General features: G+C 44.2%; 2 protein-coding genes across 2 annotated transcripts in view; one reads left to right on the forward strand and one right to left on the reverse strand.

The window, feature by feature from the left end:
- Positions 1 to 13,520, forward strand: part of skila (SKI-like proto-oncogene a) — a 34,360-nt gene extending 20,840 nt beyond the window's left edge. The window contains exons 3-8 of the mRNA XM_070844733.1: positions 854 to 946; positions 1,738 to 1,826; positions 3,890 to 4,032; positions 6,177 to 6,547; positions 7,281 to 7,511; positions 8,892 to 13,520. Coding sequence (XP_070700834.1) covers positions 854 to 946; positions 1,738 to 1,826; positions 3,890 to 4,032; positions 6,177 to 6,547; positions 7,281 to 7,511; positions 8,892 to 9,140 — 1,176 coding nt within the window. The 3' untranslated portion in view covers positions 9,141 to 13,520. The remainder of the gene's footprint in view (positions 1 to 853; positions 947 to 1,737; positions 1,827 to 3,889; positions 4,033 to 6,176; positions 6,548 to 7,280; positions 7,512 to 8,891) is intronic.
- Positions 13,521 to 14,698: 1,178 nt separating this feature from the next.
- gpr160 (G protein-coupled receptor 160) lies at positions 14,699 to 15,740 on the reverse strand. Its single transcript, XM_070844782.1, has one exon. It carries the CDS (start codon positions 15,738 to 15,740, stop codon positions 14,844 to 14,846), a length of 897 nt encoding a protein of 298 aa, XP_070700883.1. The 3' UTR covers positions 14,699 to 14,843.
- Positions 15,741 to 19,531: the final 3,791 nt, after the last annotated feature.

The raw sequence follows: 19,531 nt of genomic DNA on the forward strand, positions 1-19,531 counted from the left end.
CTGGTGCCTGTGCTACCTGTCAGTTCGGCTGAAAGTGTGTGTGTGAACTGCAGGCAGCCTGTGTGTGGTGTCAGGCCTGTCTGCCGCAGATAAGCATCAACCCCATCAGCTTGTGGCCTCTCGCTGAGCGTGTCCTGGATTTGCTCAAAACACACACACACACACACACACACACACACACACTGAGACACACAACTAGAGGCAGCGCCAGCAGTATTTACTGGACACACGTGGCTCAGAGGGGTACGTAGCTGACACAATGAATCATAAACATTCAACAGAAAATATGTCTTCACATTGAGCGAAAGGCAGACTCCAACTGCGTTGCATGTATACCAATGAGTCACATGCATAGAAGCACATAATGACGAGCCATGTTGCAGTCGTGTTGACTATCAGCGCAGCTCTTCTTGTGTTTTATTCATAGGTCCTCCTCTGTGGGCTCATTCAGCATCTACTCTTAGCTTATCCATTTGCCTGCTGCCTTCGTTTTCTCCGACAGTGTGTCAAGGCCGACTCAGGCCATAGCTCACTCTTGCTGCACGCTTTTAATGCCATTTGTCTCCATTTTCTTTCCCTTGGATGTCGTTTGTCTCTATTTCCCATCGTTTAAATGCCATTTGTCTCTATCTTTGCCCTGTGCGACGGTGGTGCCAAATGTAATTTTTTTCCCTCACCACCTTTCTTGGTCTCGTCGCTGCACTCCCCCACAGAGCCTGTACATCATCTTAAACATTTAGAATACTCCTCTGTGCTCCACGCTGTCTCAGCGCTCTCTGTCTATGTTGTGTTTACCCTTGGCGTGTATTGTGTCGATCTGCTTAACCGCTGTGTCCTCCTCCGTGTGTTTCAGAAGGCAGTGGAGGAGGAGGAGAGCCAGGTGAGGAAATCCTCAGATCTCTGCACCCCCAGCAGCAAGTTGGGTGACGCCGACCCCGCAAGGAAGGTCAGTCGTCAGTTCCCTCCCCGTATCCATCCCTCCCTCCCCCTCTCCCCCTCCTCTACACGCAGGTCAGCTCTCAGGGTCACTACCCCCACCCTGACTGACAGACAGACACACCCCCTGTTCACCCATTCATAGCGGCACGCTTCTTCCCTTTGACCTGTCAGGACGTACACTCATACAGCTGCTGAGAGGCTTTGCTCTTCACCTCCCCCTATGGCAGCGCGCACACACACACACACACACACACACACACACACACACACACACACACCAACTTTACATGCACACACTGAGGGAAGAACCTCTTTATCATGATTATCTTTTTTTTCTCCAACATGTACGTACACACACACACACACACACACACACACACACCACACACACACACACACACACACACACACACACACACACACACACCACACACACACTGTCTTGCTCAGCTGATGCCTGATTTATGATCCCTCATCCACATGTATGAATGCATATATTAGCTTTACTAGATTATGGCTCCAAGAGTGCCATGTGCAGTACAGCACATTCCCTTCTCGTCCCGCTGCTTCTCTCCATGTATTCATGTCCGTGCATGTGTGTGTGTGCGTGGGCATGCATCTGATTGCTATCGTGATTATTCATCTATTCAACTGCAAAATAGTATGCAAAGATCAATAAATGTAGATGGATGATGACATTCTGTGCCTTTGTAACCATAACACAATAGATCAAAAGACAATGTTGCAGTGGTTGATATTTATGTGTGTGTCTGTGGGTGTGTGTTTTGTTTTTCTCAGGGGAAAACATCTCCACCTACTCTGGTGTTCAACCGTCTTTTCTCGGACATCAAGGAGGAGCCAGGACACCCCACCCTGGTCCATCCCAGGTACTACACCTTATTAACTTGGATCCAACAACACCAGTACACCATTTTAGGGCTGTAGCTAACCGTTATTTTCATTATTGCTTTATCCAAAGGTTATTTTTTGATTGACGATTAAAAAAAAAATGGCCATTACATGTTCTCAGAGTCTAAGCTGGTACAGTCCAAAACCTAAAGATATTTAATTTACTGTCATCTATGATGAGGAAAAGCAGCAAATCTGAAATCAGAGAGTGTTTTCTTTTCTTTTTTTCCACCCTGTGTGGTGCACTCATGTCACTATGTGTAAATTTAACTGATTTACTGTAGGAACAGGATTTGTTTAACATATTAGCTGCATTTAAGTTTGAATTTGTTGTTTTTAAATTGGTCAAGTTTTAGTTGGTTTGTTGTCCTGGAGAACTGTAAAAGCAGTAGATGTTTAAAATGTTTTTTGTTGGGGGTGTGAGTAGACTTTGGTTAAAAAAAAAGCATCCATCAATACCTGAAGCTATTCCAGCTGGCCTGGTGTTATCTTTACAAGGCTGCGTGTGCCAGATCCTGTTTGTGTTTCTGCTTTTTTGCCCTTCTGCCTCAGTGAAATAATTGCCAAACAAAGTTTCAGTTTCAGTTTTCAGTTTCTCTCTCACAAGGAGAAATTCCCGTTCCTAATTAGTTGGTGCTCTCTGCTCTGTTTCCCCCCTCGTCTTCTAGCCTTTATCACATGTGCCACTCCTTCCCTCCTTCCCTTTTCTACCTAGAGCCCTCGTTCCCTCTCTTCTGGTTCTCTGTTCCTCCCTCCATCCCTCCCCAGAGCATACCAGCCTGTGTTTGGATATGGCACTCTGATAACTCAAACAGTAATCTGACCCAGATTAAAAACTGGAATTAGATTGTTGACGGCACCATAGCTGCATGTGACTGTGTGGAGGCTGGCAAACATCAGGCCAGACAAATTGACAGGATTAGACTTCTGGTCACCTACCAGCATCACATGACTGCTACACTCTCAAACTAGTCAGGACTTGCACAGACCAGTTTCTATTGCAGCGTTACTGATGCTGAAATTCACTGCCACAGCCAAACGCCGTGCCAGACATGCAGAGCACTTAACGTCGTATTTGCGTTTCTACCGGCATCCATTAGCGGTACACTTGTCAAGTACGAGGCACGCTTACATTATTCACATCACATGTTTCAGGCGTTTCATGTGAAGGAGTTTCAGCTTCCTGTTCCTGCTCGTTCCGTTTCCATCCAGAGGAGAGGAAGCAAGGCTTGGTTGGTAGGGCTGTAGTTTTTCAGGCAGAGCCCCACTGAGCTGTCATGCTTAACCTAGTTCACAGCTCTAGCTCTGTCTGGAGGGGACTGCTGATGGGGGAGGGCTTCAAAGCTCCTCTCCTCTCCTCTCCTCTCCTCTCCTCTTCTATCTCTGTCTTTCTATTTCCCTCTCTCTCGCCCTTCCTCCCATCCCACCATGCAGCCAGGAATAGACACATAGTGTTGGCTCAGTGACTTCAGTGCATCTCCAGGCACTATCTCTTGCTCAGTTGTAGCCACTACCTGGACATTTGTGATAAGCCGGAGGTCTGTTTGGGCTGCGATCCTGTAAACACACGATAAGAAATATCCATATTCCGCACTGTGTTTTCAGCTTCTGTCTTCTCATGGTTCTGTTACTGTTGGCTAAAACAGCACCAAATGACTCTTCTTCTATTACTACGATTCAACTGTGTTTTATTGCTTTGGAGGTAAAAGGGCCATGTGAGTTATTGCAGGCGTTAATGTTGTTTTATGTATCAGCATTGCAAAGTCCATAACTCGTATCATTTTACGATCTTTACTGCAAAGACAGAAGTATGTGAAAGGTGACACTGCTGCTATTACAGCACTACGACTAGAATAACAAAAAAGAGACAAAGCAGATGCTTGGTTCAGGATGTACTGAATTAGCAGGAGGAATTTAATTAAAACTGCTATTGTACATTCAGTATTATTGTTTTACGCTTAACATTAGTAAAGATTTAACTGCATATGAAGTCAGTTCAGGGCTTAAATGTCTTTGTTCTTTATCTGTGCTTCTCTCCCAGTTACTACCTGTACACATACGATAAGATGGTGGCTCCCAACGTGTCTCTGCGGCGGGAGGCGGAGATGAGCCCTGAGATGTTCGGAGCGCTGCTCAAACACCACTACAGCCGCAGAGTGCTGGGCCACGACGAGCCACCCATGGGTCAGTAATCATACACACACAGATTTAACTCGCATTGGTCCGACAAACAATAAACAGAGACGAAAGGAAAGACATGCAATGAATACGCACACATGTTGTAGTCATGCACACACACATCCCACTTCACCGCACCAATCCAGACAGTAGGCATCGTCTCTTTGATGCCAACTCTCCTAGACATGAAGTGTTGTCTTATTTAGATATGATGTAAATCAAGCAAGTACTTTGCGAGGAAATCCTACCCACTTCTCAAGACTTTCAATTATGATGTTATGCGTCAGACGTTGCGTTCTGTTATACTAAAACACAATCGTGCATTTCTCACCTGAGAAAGTTCTGAAAGTAAACTCAGCAACCTACACTCTACAGAACATTAATGTGATTTGGTATTAGAACCAATTTCAGGTTAACTGATTAACATAAACAAATAAAGGCAGACAACAATGATGATATTTGAACATTAAATATTGAGTATCATTTGATAAATACTCTTGTGTACACTGCATGTGCATTAGTCACACAGACACGGCTGACACATGCCTACTATAAATACATGACACACATACAGCAAGCATGAGCCATTTACATACATATGACATAAGCAGAAGAGGCATGACGATCACGTTCAACACACACACACACAGCGGACACGTGCTTCCTGTAAACATACGGTAAACTACTGTCCAACACACACACACACACACACATTCATGCACACACACACACTTAACATCGCAGCCTGCAGCAAAGCACATAATCATGCTTTGACCTTCACATAAAGACTCTTGGGGCACCTCGCTATTGATGAACAAGAGGGGTGGAAATGGCTGTGACCTCCTCTCCGCACTGTGTGTGTGTGTTTTTATATGCACATTAAAATGTGTGTATTAGGCCTGCATTAATAAGATGCACATATACTGTCTCTCTCTATATAAATATCTATATATACATATAGAGAGAGAGGGTTAGTCAAAGGCATGGTTTCCCTCTGTCATTATTACACCACATCTGACTGCCAGGCTGTCTCTCTCATATCTCTCAGGCGTTCTGCTCCCCCTTTTCTTCTCCAACCAATCTGTCTCTCTTCCCTCCATCCTGCCTCTCTCTTCCTGGCAGCTATCTCCACATCCTCTCTGAGTCTGTCCTGCGTCTGCTCCCGCACTTCCTCTTCCATCCATCCATTCATCCATCCATGTCTCTTTCTTCTCTGCCTCCCTTCATGTCCGCCTCCCTCACAGTCTGCTGCCACTTCCCCCTTCCTCCCCTTCCCCCTCCCCCCTCCTCCTCCTCTTCCCTTTCTTTTGCCCCTCACTGAATGCTTACCTCTCCCAGTTTGTCTTTGCCTTTCATTCTTTCTGTTGTGGCCCCCTGTCTCCCTCCCTCGCCTCCTTATTTCCTTTCAATCCACAACCAAATTACCCACTCCTGTTATTTTTGTGCTTGTACTATCTTGTGTGTGTGTGTGTGTGTGTGTGCATGCACTATGTGGTGCATCTAGCTTGAGTCAGTAGATGCGTGTCCTCTCCAGTGCCAGACACTGTGTGCACAGAGCATGCCGTTTCCTCTCACACACATACAGTATGAGTACATTAAGCTGGTCCGTCCTCATGCTCTCCCCTTCACACACTTTCACTGTCTCTCCCTCTCTTTTTGTCTGTGAGCTTCCACCGTCAAACACACCGCCATTACTAGCCCACACATGCCCCACTGCAGCATCTGTGCACATGTGTCTTTGAGTGTGAGAGTGTGACACAGTCTGTTTGAAAAGGTGATGCACACCTTTTACAGGCCGCAGTGAGGGAATAAGCCAGAGTTTGAACAGAGGAGCCCACGCAGAGCAGTGCAGCTCCCACACAAGGCCCTTTATTTGTCTCTATTGTCTCTCTTTCTGTGGCTGATCATACAAACAGAGCGACTTTGTGGTTGAATGTTCGATTCCTCGACTGTTGCCATGTCGTGCTGGTGCTTAAGTGTGTGTTAAAGCTGAGAAAGAGGTGTGAGCTTCTATGAGGTTGCGCGAGGGTGTTACTAAGCGTAGGTGGGAGCGTGCACCAACTCGGCTCGCACTTCCTGTCTCTCAACCACCTCCTCTACTTATTTTTTCTCTTTAAACTTCCTTCATCCTCCTCTTCCTCCCTTCACAGATCTCCACGCATCTCCTCCCGTCTCTGCTGGCACTGAGGAGGCCAAATCCCAATGTGCTGCTGCTGCCTCGGCCACCGAGCGGGAATGCCAAACCCAGGCAGTTTCCATGGAGACAAGCAGCCTGAGCTGCAAGAAAGCCACCCACAACCCCGCCCCCACCCCTCCTCCTCCTCCTCCTCCTGCATCGTTGTTGTCACCGGTAACGGAAGTGGCGGCTAAGGGCACAGGCTCTGTCACAAGCAGCGCTGCAGTGGTGGTGGGGGGGCTGGAGGACGACAAGGACAGGATTGTTGTGGAGATCATGCAGATGTACGGCAGGCAGCAGGAGAAGCTCAACTCTACCCTGCACAAGCAGCTGCAGCTGGAAATGGTGAGTAGGTGGTTGGAAAGAACAAAGACCAAGATAAATGAGCTCCTGACGAGACCATTACTGTCCTTGCCTATTAGAAGTGTCCTTGACGTAGACGTGGAGGTGATGTTCACCTTCCACCGACCCCTTCATCCCTCCATCCTACCATTCTCTCCAAATGCTGGTATCAGATCGCTCTGCAGTATGAATAATATATGACAGCCCAGTTCATCTGTTAACTAAACTAATATGAAACATATTGTATATTATTAAAACACTCCAGTGTAATTTCAGTTCGGACTTATGGAAACAGAGTTGACCTACATTATAGTGACGTTCACAGCTACTGCTGAATTACGTCACTGTATTAAACCCACCAATGGGATTCGGCGAGAATCACATTTGTGTTCCAAAACAAGATATTCACCATTAGAAAATACAGGTTACAAAATGTGTGACAGAATTAAATACTACCTACAAAACTTTTATTTTGTAGTCTAGCCTGTTTTTCCACTTGTTTTGTTTTTTACTACATCGATAATCCCACTGAATCTGCTGAAGGTCAGAGGTTATGTACACCGTTTTTGTTTCTGTCTGAATTTGGGCAGTAGAAGCCTGCATTCGAGTCTCTTATGGTTTCAACATCTGACCTCCCTGTGGAGGAGCTAAGATGTGAAGCATTTTTCTCCACATGGGTCAGTGAAGTATTGCATTATTATTGTTATTTCCCTTGACTTAATCTCTGTGTCTCCAGGAGCTGGAGGCGTTGCGTGGGGGCGAGGCGGCGAGGCTACGGGAGCTGAGTGCTGAGCAGCGGGAGCTGCGCAGCGAGCTGGAGGCGGTGCACAGCGAGCAGGCGCGGCAGCTCAACCAGGCCCGCCAGGAACAGCTGGAGCTGGAGACCCGTCTGGAGCAGCTCCGACAGCAGGCCTGTGCCTGCGAGCCGGGGGCACAGCGCCAGCAAGAGGCCCACTACACTGCACAGGTATGGACTTAGAGGGGAACACATGCATGCACACTACTGATTTTGGCATCGGACACAGACTGAATGAATCACAGCGACACATACGGTATGCACATTGGCTTGCATCACTTAACATATGCCGTTTTTATCTCTAAGACATTACATCGCCACGCTACAGTGGGAATCATTAGTGCAGCGCTTTACATATGAATACTTAGACACATTTTCTGAGCATTTAGAACCAATTTATTGACTTTCAATATATTACGAGTGTCTGTCAAGAATTTGCCTGTAAGTGACAATGCTGAAAAGATACAGATGACATAAGATGACAAATTGCATTGCAATGCAGCACACTCACATATAATGCAATACAAACAATATAATATAATATAAACATCGTATATTTTGAACGCTCTTTTCTTGCTTATAGCAAAGAACTCTGAGATCACAGTCATTACCTACATATTTCCTCTAAGAGTAGTGGAGACCATTGGAGGTTATTGTCTTTCTGTGATTGACAGTTTCACAACTAAATCGTTTTGTTTGTGTGCGTGCCCAGCATGAGTCACTTTGCTATGGAAGAGTTTGAAAGCACACATAAATGCACACACCCGGAGCCTTTGTTTCACTTTCCACTAGACTTAATCTTGAGATAAGTTCTGTTACGCTGTCCGGAGCTCAGGCGCTGCCACATCCCCCTCCTGTCTGTTATTGAAGCTCCGGCTCCCCTTGGCATCGAAGGATGGGGGATGTCTCCCAGTTTGGAAAAGGGGGTGTGCATGTGTTTGTGTGACTTTGACATTAATGTTGGCCTCAAACTAGACTTTGTTTGAAGTAATTTCACAGTTTTACACAAATTTCAGAGCCACAGGTGTGTATGATGTGAAAATCACACATGACCAGTGTGCTGCTGCCAGCCAGCCATAATAGTGCATCAGAGCGCATGTCTGAGCATCAAAATGTGATCAACAATGGCTGGAAGAGCAACAAACAATGAGGGTTAGGGTCTCCAACTGGGTTTTGTCAGTACAGGGCGTCATCAGTAGATAAGTTCTCTCTGTTATGATAGCCAACTGGCTAGCCACATTTTTCTTATCTGTTTGTCTAAATGGTATGTGTAAGGTCTCCTTTTCTTACATGCCCTACTGTATTTTTTAGTTTCCTATTGGAAAGAAGGGATAAGATTTAAAGATAACTAATCTCTGAAAAGTTTAATGGAGTTTTGTATTGCCACGGTGAATCATTCTTAGTCATCACAGAATCTTTTAATACATGCACACCATGACGTATGACAGACTGTTGTTAAATGTGATAATGTGTCAGACTAAATGTCTTCTAATTTGCTGTAGGCAAAAGTTGACCTCATGTCTCTCCGTCTCTCTCCTGGTTTCCTCCCAGTTGTCGGAGCTGCGTCAGAGGCTGGAGCAGGCCGAGGCGGACCGGCAGGAGCTGCAGGAGGAGCTGCGCAGGGAGCGGGAGGCACGGGAAAAGCTGGAGCGCACAATCACCCTGCTCAAACAGCAGATGGCCCAGTCTGGCGCGGTGGGAGGCAGCCCCTCTCCTCCGCTTACCCCTTCCACCGGACCCCCTAACGCCCACTCACCGACCTCCTCCTTCTCAGAGGCCCCAGCGGCTGGCCAAAAGTAACTGCCACCCCTCCGGGTGCCTCCCTCCCCTCCCTCATTCCTCTCCCAATCACCCGCCAACTCTGCAGACACAAACAAATCAGCCTGGAGCAGAAAGGAGCTTCACATCTCCTCAGGCTGTTTTTACATTGTGCATCTCACCCTCCCCTTTTATTTCAGTGTAGGACTGACTTTTGTTTTTTGTAATTTAACATCACTTAAAAGAAAAGTTTTATGTTGTGTTTTTTTTTTTATTATTCCTTCTTTTGCTCCCCTCTCCTCTCTTTAAGCAGTATTTAAAGATGTTTTGGGCATGTATGTTTTGATTTAATTTATAATTTTTACTGAACAGACAGCTGCTTCACAAACAGGAGTTTGGTCAAGTAGATGCCAACTCAACCCATCACTATTTTCTTTTCCCTCCCTCACGATTGTCACCCTCCTCCCCCATCACCTCCTGCTCTTTGTGGATTTTGGAGTTAATGACTTTCTTGGAGATTTTAGACTTCAGCTCAGACACACAGACTCAACTAAGCTCCTCACGGACGTTGCTTCATGCTACTACCTGGCACAGCGGTCAGTGCCCACGGACACATAATGACGCCTGGTTGCGTGCCCCGTCTCTGTCTCTCTGTGCGTACAGCCCAAACGCTCAAGTACCAGCGACTGCAGGAAACTGCATGGATATTTCAATACAGTTTTTTTTTTTTGCTTCTTATAAAACACAGAAGGAAAAGTGTATCAACATCTTAAAAACATCACATCTATATGGAGGAAAAAGACCTTTACTGTACAAAAAAAAAGACATTTTGCAAATGTCGTAAACCTCATGAAAATATGCCAATAGTGACGCTGAACTTGAAATTAGTGTTTTGAGTGTGTCCCCCACATGGTAGCTAGCTAGCAAATTGTCTGGCCTGAACTCCAGCTGCTCCTGACACAGACTAGTGGTCCCTCTTTACTCTGCTGGGCAGCACCTGGACTCTATTGTAGACCAAACGGTCTGTCCGTTGATCCACCAGCTGCCCAGTGTCCCCCGACAGGAGGCCTCACACCTTCCACCGCTGTACGCTAGTGCATTTACCCTCCGCTGGGAAACTCCTATCCAAGGTTGTTTTTCACCCACTTTGCGCTAGACAGGAAACACTGTGCTCTTTTCAGGCTTGGCATGAAGAAGCTCACGAGCAGTGTTATGCACTTAACGCGCTCTCCTCCCCCAGAATCCCCTGGGAAAGGAATGTGTCTGGACACGGGGGCTGGTTGAGCCGGTGTAGCTTTTCTAAGAAAGAAGAATGGCAGAGTCTCACATGTGCGGTAGCTGTGCTGTGTTACCATAATACATACAACATACTTGCATGCCCGCACACACTCAGTGTGTCAGTGCAGTCCAGGCATTCAGGCAGAACAATGGCCCCAGCGTTCCCAGCAGATGATCAAAGCTCCAGTCTGTCCCTGTTTTCCGGGCTTCTCTCTCTCTCTCTTTTTTTTTTTGAATCATTTGACTTCATTGTTAGCAGACGGTTTTATCCCCACCCTGTTTGTCAGAGCGTCATCTGAGAATGTGGGTCGCAGGTGAAAGCAGTTAGTCCAGGGTGGTTTGGGTCCGGCCCCTGCTTCACGTTATTCTGCCTGGCTGAACAAACAGTACCGAGCAGGGAGAGGAAGCAAGGGGAGGCGAGGATTGAGGGGTGCGCTCGGAGGTTTGGTGCGCTCTTCCCCGCGGCAGGCCGGGTGGCCCAGACGCCGGAGGTACAGAGGGAGCCCTTTTTGTTTTGTGCCATCAGAATGGGGGCAGCTGTTGTTGTCTGGGGGCCTCTGCCCGCCCTCGGGTGAGACTGTACAGGATCCCCCATCTCTCAACAATTGCCCTCCCCCCCTCCCTCCTCTCCCACACAACGACAGTCACTCACTCACACATACCCGTCCATCCATCTCCAGTGCCAGATCAGCTGGGGGTGTGCAGTGTTTTGTTGATGCCCAGGAGAGCGAGCAGACGTCCAGCCAGAGGAAGAGAGGACTTTTATTGTATCAGTTGCCAGGCAAAAGCGCTTTTTATTGCCACTAAGGAGATCCCTGTAAGCGAGTGTGTGTGTGTGTGTGTGTGTGTGTGTGTGTGTGTGTGTGTGTGTGTGTGTGTGTGTGTGTGTGCGTGCGTGCGTGTAAATAATTGTTTAAAAAGAGGAGGGGATCGGCCTCAGCTAAACTCTGAGCTTTTTTATGCATCTGCTATAAATGCAAATTGATAGACATTCCACTGTGCTCCATCCTGTTCAATGCAGACTTTTCTCAAACAGCTTCCCTTTACAATAACAGACCTTAAAGACTGGGCAGAGTACAGTTGTGGTTTGTTGATAGTCATAAAAGCAGGTGCAGGTGCAGGTGCAAGCCAGTAAAATCGAACCCATGCCGCAAATGTACACTCTACTGTTGTTCCATTTAAACCTTTATTGAAATTATGAAAGAAAATATTTAACGTATTAACTAAAGATTTATATTCACCTTGTAAATACAGTAGTCATTAATATATTAACTGTTCTTATATGAAAAATCTTCAAAAGGTTATATAAATTGGACCAGAACTAAGGCTTCGGATGTTTTTGCTTTCTTTTTTAAAAAAGTGATCTCTGCAGATATCTGACCTTGATTTCAGTCAAGTGGATGTGGGGGAGTGAAACGCATGGTTTACTGAGACATGATGCAGGGCAAAGGCAAAACAGGAAAATAATACTTTGTTACACACTTTGCCCCCTTTCTGAGCTGATGCATTTGTTTTTTTTGTGGATTTCATCTTGACGGACTGTTTAACGTGTAATGTAATGAACTTTTCCCTCTTTATTAAACCCCCCTCCCCTCCCCGGAGCTAAATTAAAAACGAAACATTTGTTGAAGAAAATGCATTTTGGAAAAAAAGAAAACACACAAAAATGATTCTTTTGCATGTTTTGCTGCCCCTTATTGTTTTGTGTCACCGAGCCATTCTATCAATCATTGTTAAAAAAGAAAAAAGATGATGTTTCCCCCCACGTAACGCACAAACGATTGAGATGGCTCATATGCATGAACATTGAACATGTGCAAGTTTTATATCATTATTGGTGATAAGAGGTTGGCTAAATATAAAGTCAGATTATGAAGAACATGAGATGTAGCCTAAATTGATTTGGAAATGATGTGAGAGTGTGTGTGTGTGTGTGTGTGAGCGTGTATGTATGTGAGAGTGTGTGAGCGTGTGTGTGTGTGTGTGTGTGTGTGTGTGTGTGTGTGTGTGTGTGTGTGTGTGTGTTGGCCTCCCACGTCCGACTGAAGCACAGCAGCTTTGAAAAGGGAAAGAGAAAAACTTGCTCATGCAGCTCTGGATGTGTAGTTATGTTTTCTGATTCTGATCATATATCCTTGTCTGGATGTGTAAACATCACTCAAAAGATAATCAGTATTACTTTTGATTGATTTAATTACCTCCTTGGCAGAACAGAAATCAAAAAAATACTTTCAGTTCATCACATTACGAGATGATTTATCGGTTGTAATTTTACTTTCTGTGTAATTTGCATTTTATACACAAGGGGACGTTGTTTAGCTTCTTTATTTGTACACCACAATGAAAAAAAGGACTAAATGAAAGGGGAGAAAAATCCCCTGTAACACGGTGTGCTGGGCCTTTTTGCATTTTGCAGTGTTATGAGAACTTCTATATGCTTTGTACAGAATTTTTACAGGTGAAGTTTTGACCAACGGAGTAAAACGAGGCGAAAGGAGCATGTCTTTACCACGTGAAAACATTTGAATACAGGATTTACATGCCCATCGCCTCCCGGTCATGTGAGGGATAACTAGCAAACAAATCCAAGGTGACCTTTGACCTGTTGGGTGTTTAACTTTCAGCCAGTGATTATTCTTATCCCAGAGTGGGAGACGTAGGAAGTAGGGCTGCATTGGTGATTGATCGCACAGATCACTGGTTACTAAGAGGTACACCATGTTTTAATTTATGCACATCCTGTCATAGATGAAAAAATATTAATGGCTCAGCTAAAAATAACCCCCTTTGCCCCTCAATGCTGTTCTGAAACATGAAACACAGTGTCTGTGTATGACCATTGCATACTACGTTGCCAATACTACAGTGTGATGAGACTTTTGTTCTTGCATGAATCGAGACACTGTTCTCCTACCTCATGTTGTGATATAAAAAGATGTTTTTTAAGCAGAAGACACTGCATCTCTAACTGTTTATCATTGATATTTACTAGTAAATTACATACCTGTAAATGCTTTTAGCTAATACCTCAGTTGTATCTAGTGTTTGTTTTTTTCTGTTTTATTGCCCTTCCCTGATTTCAGATCTTGTAAATATACCCTGTATAGACAATGAACTTGGATCAAATTCAAGTAAAGTTCTGTAGTGTCGAACCAGTGTTGTCTTTTGCCTTTCTCAACTGCTTGTCATGTTGATTTTCTCTCCAGAAGTTCCACACATGATTCACACTTTTGCACAAGACACTCATTGAAAATAACGGCAGCTGCTCGTGTGGTTTTAACTTCAGCGTGGTTGTAGCATAATATTCTACGGCTGATGGAGGCAGTTTAAAGTCAACCTCAATATGATTTTGATGACATGATGATTTCAAGTTATTTTAATGCAAAAATGACAAATTTTGCTAGTTCCAGCCTCAGCTTTAACTGTTTAAGTTCACATAAACACGAATTTAACAATCAATCAAAGTATTTTTCAGTTTAATCAATAATTAAAATAATCATAATGAAAATACATCTGCTGGTATGATCTTCCTTGCTGGATTTGTAAGATGTTGCAGAGACATTAATTATTTATCATCACTGTTAAATTTGACCTACAAAACATTCTTTATTTTCCACTGAACTTGAAGATCAAAAGCACACTTGACCTAAAATGGAGATGTACACATGGATCACAGACGGTGCCAGTCAGTCAGTCTGAAGCAGCACTGTGGAGACGACCACCTGGTGCAGAGCGTCCTCTGTGAACCAGAGGATGGAACAGAGTGCGTGCAAAGGAACCTTTACCCAAAAAAGGTAACAGGGATGGAAATGTCGTTCATTTTGCTCATTATTGTACAAATTAAAATGAATGAATATCAATAAATAGTTGGAAAAAGTGTTCTATCTAAACTTCCCATGTTTGGCAAAATGCACTTTTTAATGGTTTCTCCTCATAAATTTGTGTCCCTGCTGTGTTAAGAGACCCGAAGAAGACAAAAGACCATCCTCTCTTCTCCTTCTCCATCTTTCAGTAAGTGTGTGAAAACACACCCTTTAGATTTGGCTCTGCTTATGACGCCATTAGGGGATCTGATGGTCATGTGACCTCTTCCGGCCCCTCACCAGGCCGACTGTCGCCGCCCACTGAAAACCTCCTGAGTCCACCTCACTGTCTGCCGGTTTTCCTCACTAACGCCAGCTTCTGGTACACAAAGATGTCGAAGGTGAGAGCAAAGCAGCAGACTGTTCTGTTCTTCTAAAACGAAGCCTCTTGTCTGAACACAACAGCTGCTGCAGCCATGAGAGCAATAATGTGTTTTTTGAACATTAAACCCTGTAAACATGTTCTAGTAGGGCCTCTGCACAGAAATATTAATATTAAACCCCCAACTTTTCTCTAGAAACACATTATTTTCCTCTTCAGACACTCCTAGCAGCTGATCCCACGGCCACTAACACACGTCCTGAGTGTGTTTGCTTGCTGCAGTCATGCTCTGTCCTCTGTCGCCAAGCTAAATTTAAATCTCCACTTGCAGAAGCTGTCGGGAGGAACTGCTGCCAAGCCCTGTGCAAGCTGCGAGGCTGGACAGGCTGCACATAAAACGACCGTTATCAGAAGGCTGTTGAGGAAGCAGAGCCAGGCAACGTTCAGACCGAGGTATGCAGGTATTCCCATAGGTAGCAGGAGGAGCACGGCCAGAAAAACCAGAGAGAGGGCCCATGAGTTCAGAAATATATGCATGGCTTGATGAACTACATTTCGTCTGGAGTGAGTTTGGTCTGTAGTTTGAACGTTCAGAGGAGGATTTTTTAATAACTGTGTGTTGCTCCCAGCATGCAACGCTGCACAGCCCAGAGTCAGGAGGAGACACGTGGAAACCTGTAGGATCTGAGATGTGTGGAAGACCCAGCAGCGGTGAATCTGGTTGTAAGAATCATCCTCCAAGACAGGAGTGAAGTCAGACAGCAGGAGGACATAGACAGCAGTGAGGTACCACAGGAGGCCGGTCACAAACACACAGACAATCACTCTGGCCCTGGCAGTGGTGGGTTGTAACCTCCACATGACGGTGCAGAAATGGTCCAAAGCAGCTACAACTACAACAGGCCACTGCAGAACACTGTAGACTTGTCCGAGGATTTGAACCAGCAAACATATATGGTACCTGGTGAGCATGAAGTCCAGGAGCAGGACGTATCCGTCAGCATGGATGTGAAGGGTGCTGACGACGAGGGTCTGGGCCGTGTCGACGACAGCAAGGGACATGCTGAAAACTCCCAGGAAGCTTTTGCAGATGTGGTTGCTCTGGAGAAACACCAGGGTCCAGTTGAGCAGACATTTTCCTCCGAGCCCGAGCAGGATGGAGGGGATGGAGACATTCATGGTGTGCAGTCTTGAACAGCTTTTAACTAGAAGAGCATCCGATACTGTCGGACATTTTGGAGACTCTGCTGCTGCTGCTGGGGGGACAATAGCATTTTCATATTAATGTTTCAAAGCCACAAAAAAGCTACAGAACAAAATGATCATTCATTTAGAGTCGTGTTTGTGTACAACTGATGAATGCACGTTCAATATTCACTCCTCCCTTTTGGTCTCCACCAACTCCTGAGAGAAACATCTGCCTCTTTAGCTGCTAAATGCTCCATTATGCTCACTAGCTTGTCACTAACTGTGTCTGTCTGCTGTTTGGTGCTGAGCTGCGAGGCTGGACAGGCCACACATAAAACGACTGCCATCAGAAGGCTGTCGACGAAGCAGAACCAGGCAACGTTCAGTAACGTTCAACGTTCAAGAGCTTTGTTGCTGAGAACGGCTGCCTGCTGCATCTGAAAACAACACTATGAGAGTGAAACAAAACAGCAGAGTTACAATGAGCTGAAAGATGCTAAAATGCTCCCCAGGGCTGAGGGGAACAGCACATAATGATGTGATAAACTGGTAATACAAAAATACTGATTATAGTCACTTTTAAAGTTCAGACAAAAGCATTCTCAGTTCACTTCTACTTCAAACCTCACAGTTTAAACCAAGCTCATTGCACAACTATATCAGTGTATGGAAATTAGATACAAACAAACAAAAAAAGGGTTTATTCTTACTGCCCGTGGATTATTTTATGCATTTCCTGTGCCTGCATAGAGACATATGGTGTCTCACAGCAACTTGATTCCTCTTTTTAAACCCTCCTTCCAGTTGAGGCTTGTAGCAGAAATTTCAACTGTTTGCTCAAGGCGTGAGGTTGAGGCAGCTGACACAGTCAAACCAAAAGATGAGAACTCAACGTTTCTCAAATCCAACAGTTCTCCACTTCTGCTTTTCAATTCAACCAGTCAGTGTCTCCTCCAGCCGACTGAAACGGGCTGACTGACAGTCTGGAGGGACAATAATCCCAACCAGGAAACAGAGTACGGATGCAAAGTCTAGACTATAATTTACACATAAGGATAATACAGGGCAAGTGATACTCTGGGAAAAAAGAGAGGGTCACTCTCTGTAGCACAGTCGGAGTCCCTCAGAGAATATTATGTTAAATGAATATTGTGCATTACTTGCACAGGATATTGTATCAGATCCATGAGAACCCAAAGGTCAAGACCTTGATCATTTTATATTGGAAAAATGAAGACAGGAAGTGGCGGTCTTTAAATTTTATAATAAAAATGTACACATTTTGGATTTTAAAAGGGGAACACAGGAGACACATAGATAAAGAAATACAATTTATCTTAACTACATATTTTGTGTCACTTCGACATCCATTCAGTGGTTCTTCTATCACACAATCTTCCTCCATAGATGGAGTTTGCCCGATTGGAAGTGTTCAATTTTAATTTCTTCTGAGCACTTTAAAGACTTTTTGTGCAAAAGCTGAGGCTGAGAGGTCAGAATTTACCTTGGAAACAGCAGCTGACAAACCAGTCTCACCACGTGATCCTCTCACTAGTCATTTTTGCCAAATGCTGTTTCCAAGGTGAAGACAGAGCTCTCAATCTGTGCATATTTTTACTTGCACATTCTATATTTATTCCAAAAAACATCCTCCACACAGAAAAAAAAAATTAGAAGAGCTCATCATATTCACAAAGAGTCATGTTGTGACGATGGGACTTTTAAAAGCTAAATTTTTCACATTGTGCCACATTTTCTATGTGGTATTAATTGATTTCTTTTATGCATCTGAATAACATTTCTGCTCTTTTTGTCAGTGTGTGAATAACTATTATGTTTTAAAAAGCCTGGATGAAACAGAGCAAATCCTTTCGCAATTCTTCTATTTTCTCTCATGTCAGTAAAGTTTGTGTAAACCTAGAATATAAATACACTCAGGTGCCAATATTTTAATTAAGGTTACAATGTCCAGTTGTTATTGAAGCTTTTACTGAGGTCTTGATGCAGCTTGTTATGCTGTTGAAGTGTTTTGTGTTTCTAATATTTCAAACTTTGTTAGTGGCTGATTTTGTTTGCTGAGCTACAGACAGAAGTTAAAGTCCTCTATAACATTATATGTGAGAAGTTATGTTGGTGACAAATGTTCCATCCCTCCAAAAGTATTTCTGGAGTCTTAATAGTAGATAAGGCACTGTTATTTGTATAATGATGAATAACTAACTAGCTAATGAACTGTGGAAGAACTGTTTTAGCGAGGTGTACCTAATAAAGTACTGTATCAGGCCCATCATGAAGGCCGTCATGAAGGCCGTCTCCATAACGAGGCTCTAACGTTAGCTAGTGTTAGCTAGATAATCATGAACTGGAGCTTTGGCCAACGTTACAGTTAGCAGGAGGCTAAACTATTAGGAACGCTCGCTCTCTGAAAGGGCTGCGATTGGCCAAAGTCTACCGTCAAGGGCCAGATTTTCTGAAGCCCGAAAACGGAGCCGAGAGGAGCTGCAGAAGTCCAGTTTTCTCTCAGACCACTTGAATTACTATGTGCTGAAAGATTATTTGCCCAATGACTCAAAAAAGAAAAAAGAAACTGCATACTCCAGCTTTAACACAATGTCAGTATTTTATTGTCAAATATTGCAACTGTCGTCAATATAAATATGAGTGTAAAATGAGACCCCCAGAGTGTGTGAATAAAGGTTATTGATATCATATAGTACAGCTATTTAACACTGAGACAACTTTAAAGACACAACCTTGTACAAGCCTGTATTGTTATACTCATTTTTGTTTTGGGCAGCAGCATCGATGGATGTTTTTGATTTAGTTAATTAAACAACATAAATCTGATGCTCTTGTGGACAGAATGATGTCTGAACTACCATTCGAAGGTCGTGTTCTTCCCACCCAGAGAACCCAGGAATGATTGTTACACAGATGAGTGTTTCTCAGATTCTTTACCTGTACTTTCCTCCTGATTGATGCTGCGGCCGAAACTCGACCACACCTCAGCTGCCTTTTGTGTCACCAATGTAAAGGTAGAGCTGCCCAGGAATAGGAAGTATAGAGTTGAGTCACACCGTTAAATAGCTGTTATTAGAGAGAGAACTGAGCAAGATTTACAAATGGGTTCATCATTTTTACTCCATTTTTGAATCAAGATATATGTTTGAAGAAGCAACATCGTTTCATTTACCAAAGTCAGCTTCACACTTTACCTCAAGTTTCTCTCAGTTTGACACAAGACTTCAGAACATATTTAAAACAAACACATGCAGAGACATTGCCACCCTTTGGGTTTATTACCTGTGTGAATGCAGTCATCTGATGTTAAATGCAGCACTGCACTGTGTGTCTGTCTCTTTTTCAGGCAGTCCAGTGTGCCGGTCCAGCTTCACTGCAGCTGAACTATCAACAATCTTTTGTATATGAGGTGTGGTTGGAAGAAAGGGAAGCCAGTGAGGTAGTGAAAGCTCTGAACAAGGAAGAGGAAGGATTTTGTTTTAATAGATGGAGTGGTGTTCAAACAACCAAGCAATGCATAAAGTACACAGATTCATTAACAGGCCTTTAATCCAAATACCACACACTCCTCTACATGAGCGGCTGCAGGTCACTTGTCTGCACGTGTTTGAAGTACAACAATCAAGACAGACATACATACTGTATGGATCGAGTATATTAGTGGGGAGAGTGTTGTTAAAATTGGAAACCCTCAGAAAATTGTTCAAGAAAAGAAAAACAATGAAAAAACCTCAGCAGCCTTTTTAATGAACCTAAAGCAG

This window comes from Pempheris klunzingeri, chromosome 15 (assembly GCF_042242105.1).
Source record: "Pempheris klunzingeri isolate RE-2024b chromosome 15, fPemKlu1.hap1, whole genome shotgun sequence".
NCBI lineage: Eukaryota > Metazoa > Chordata > Actinopteri > Acropomatiformes > Pempheridae > Pempheris > Pempheris klunzingeri.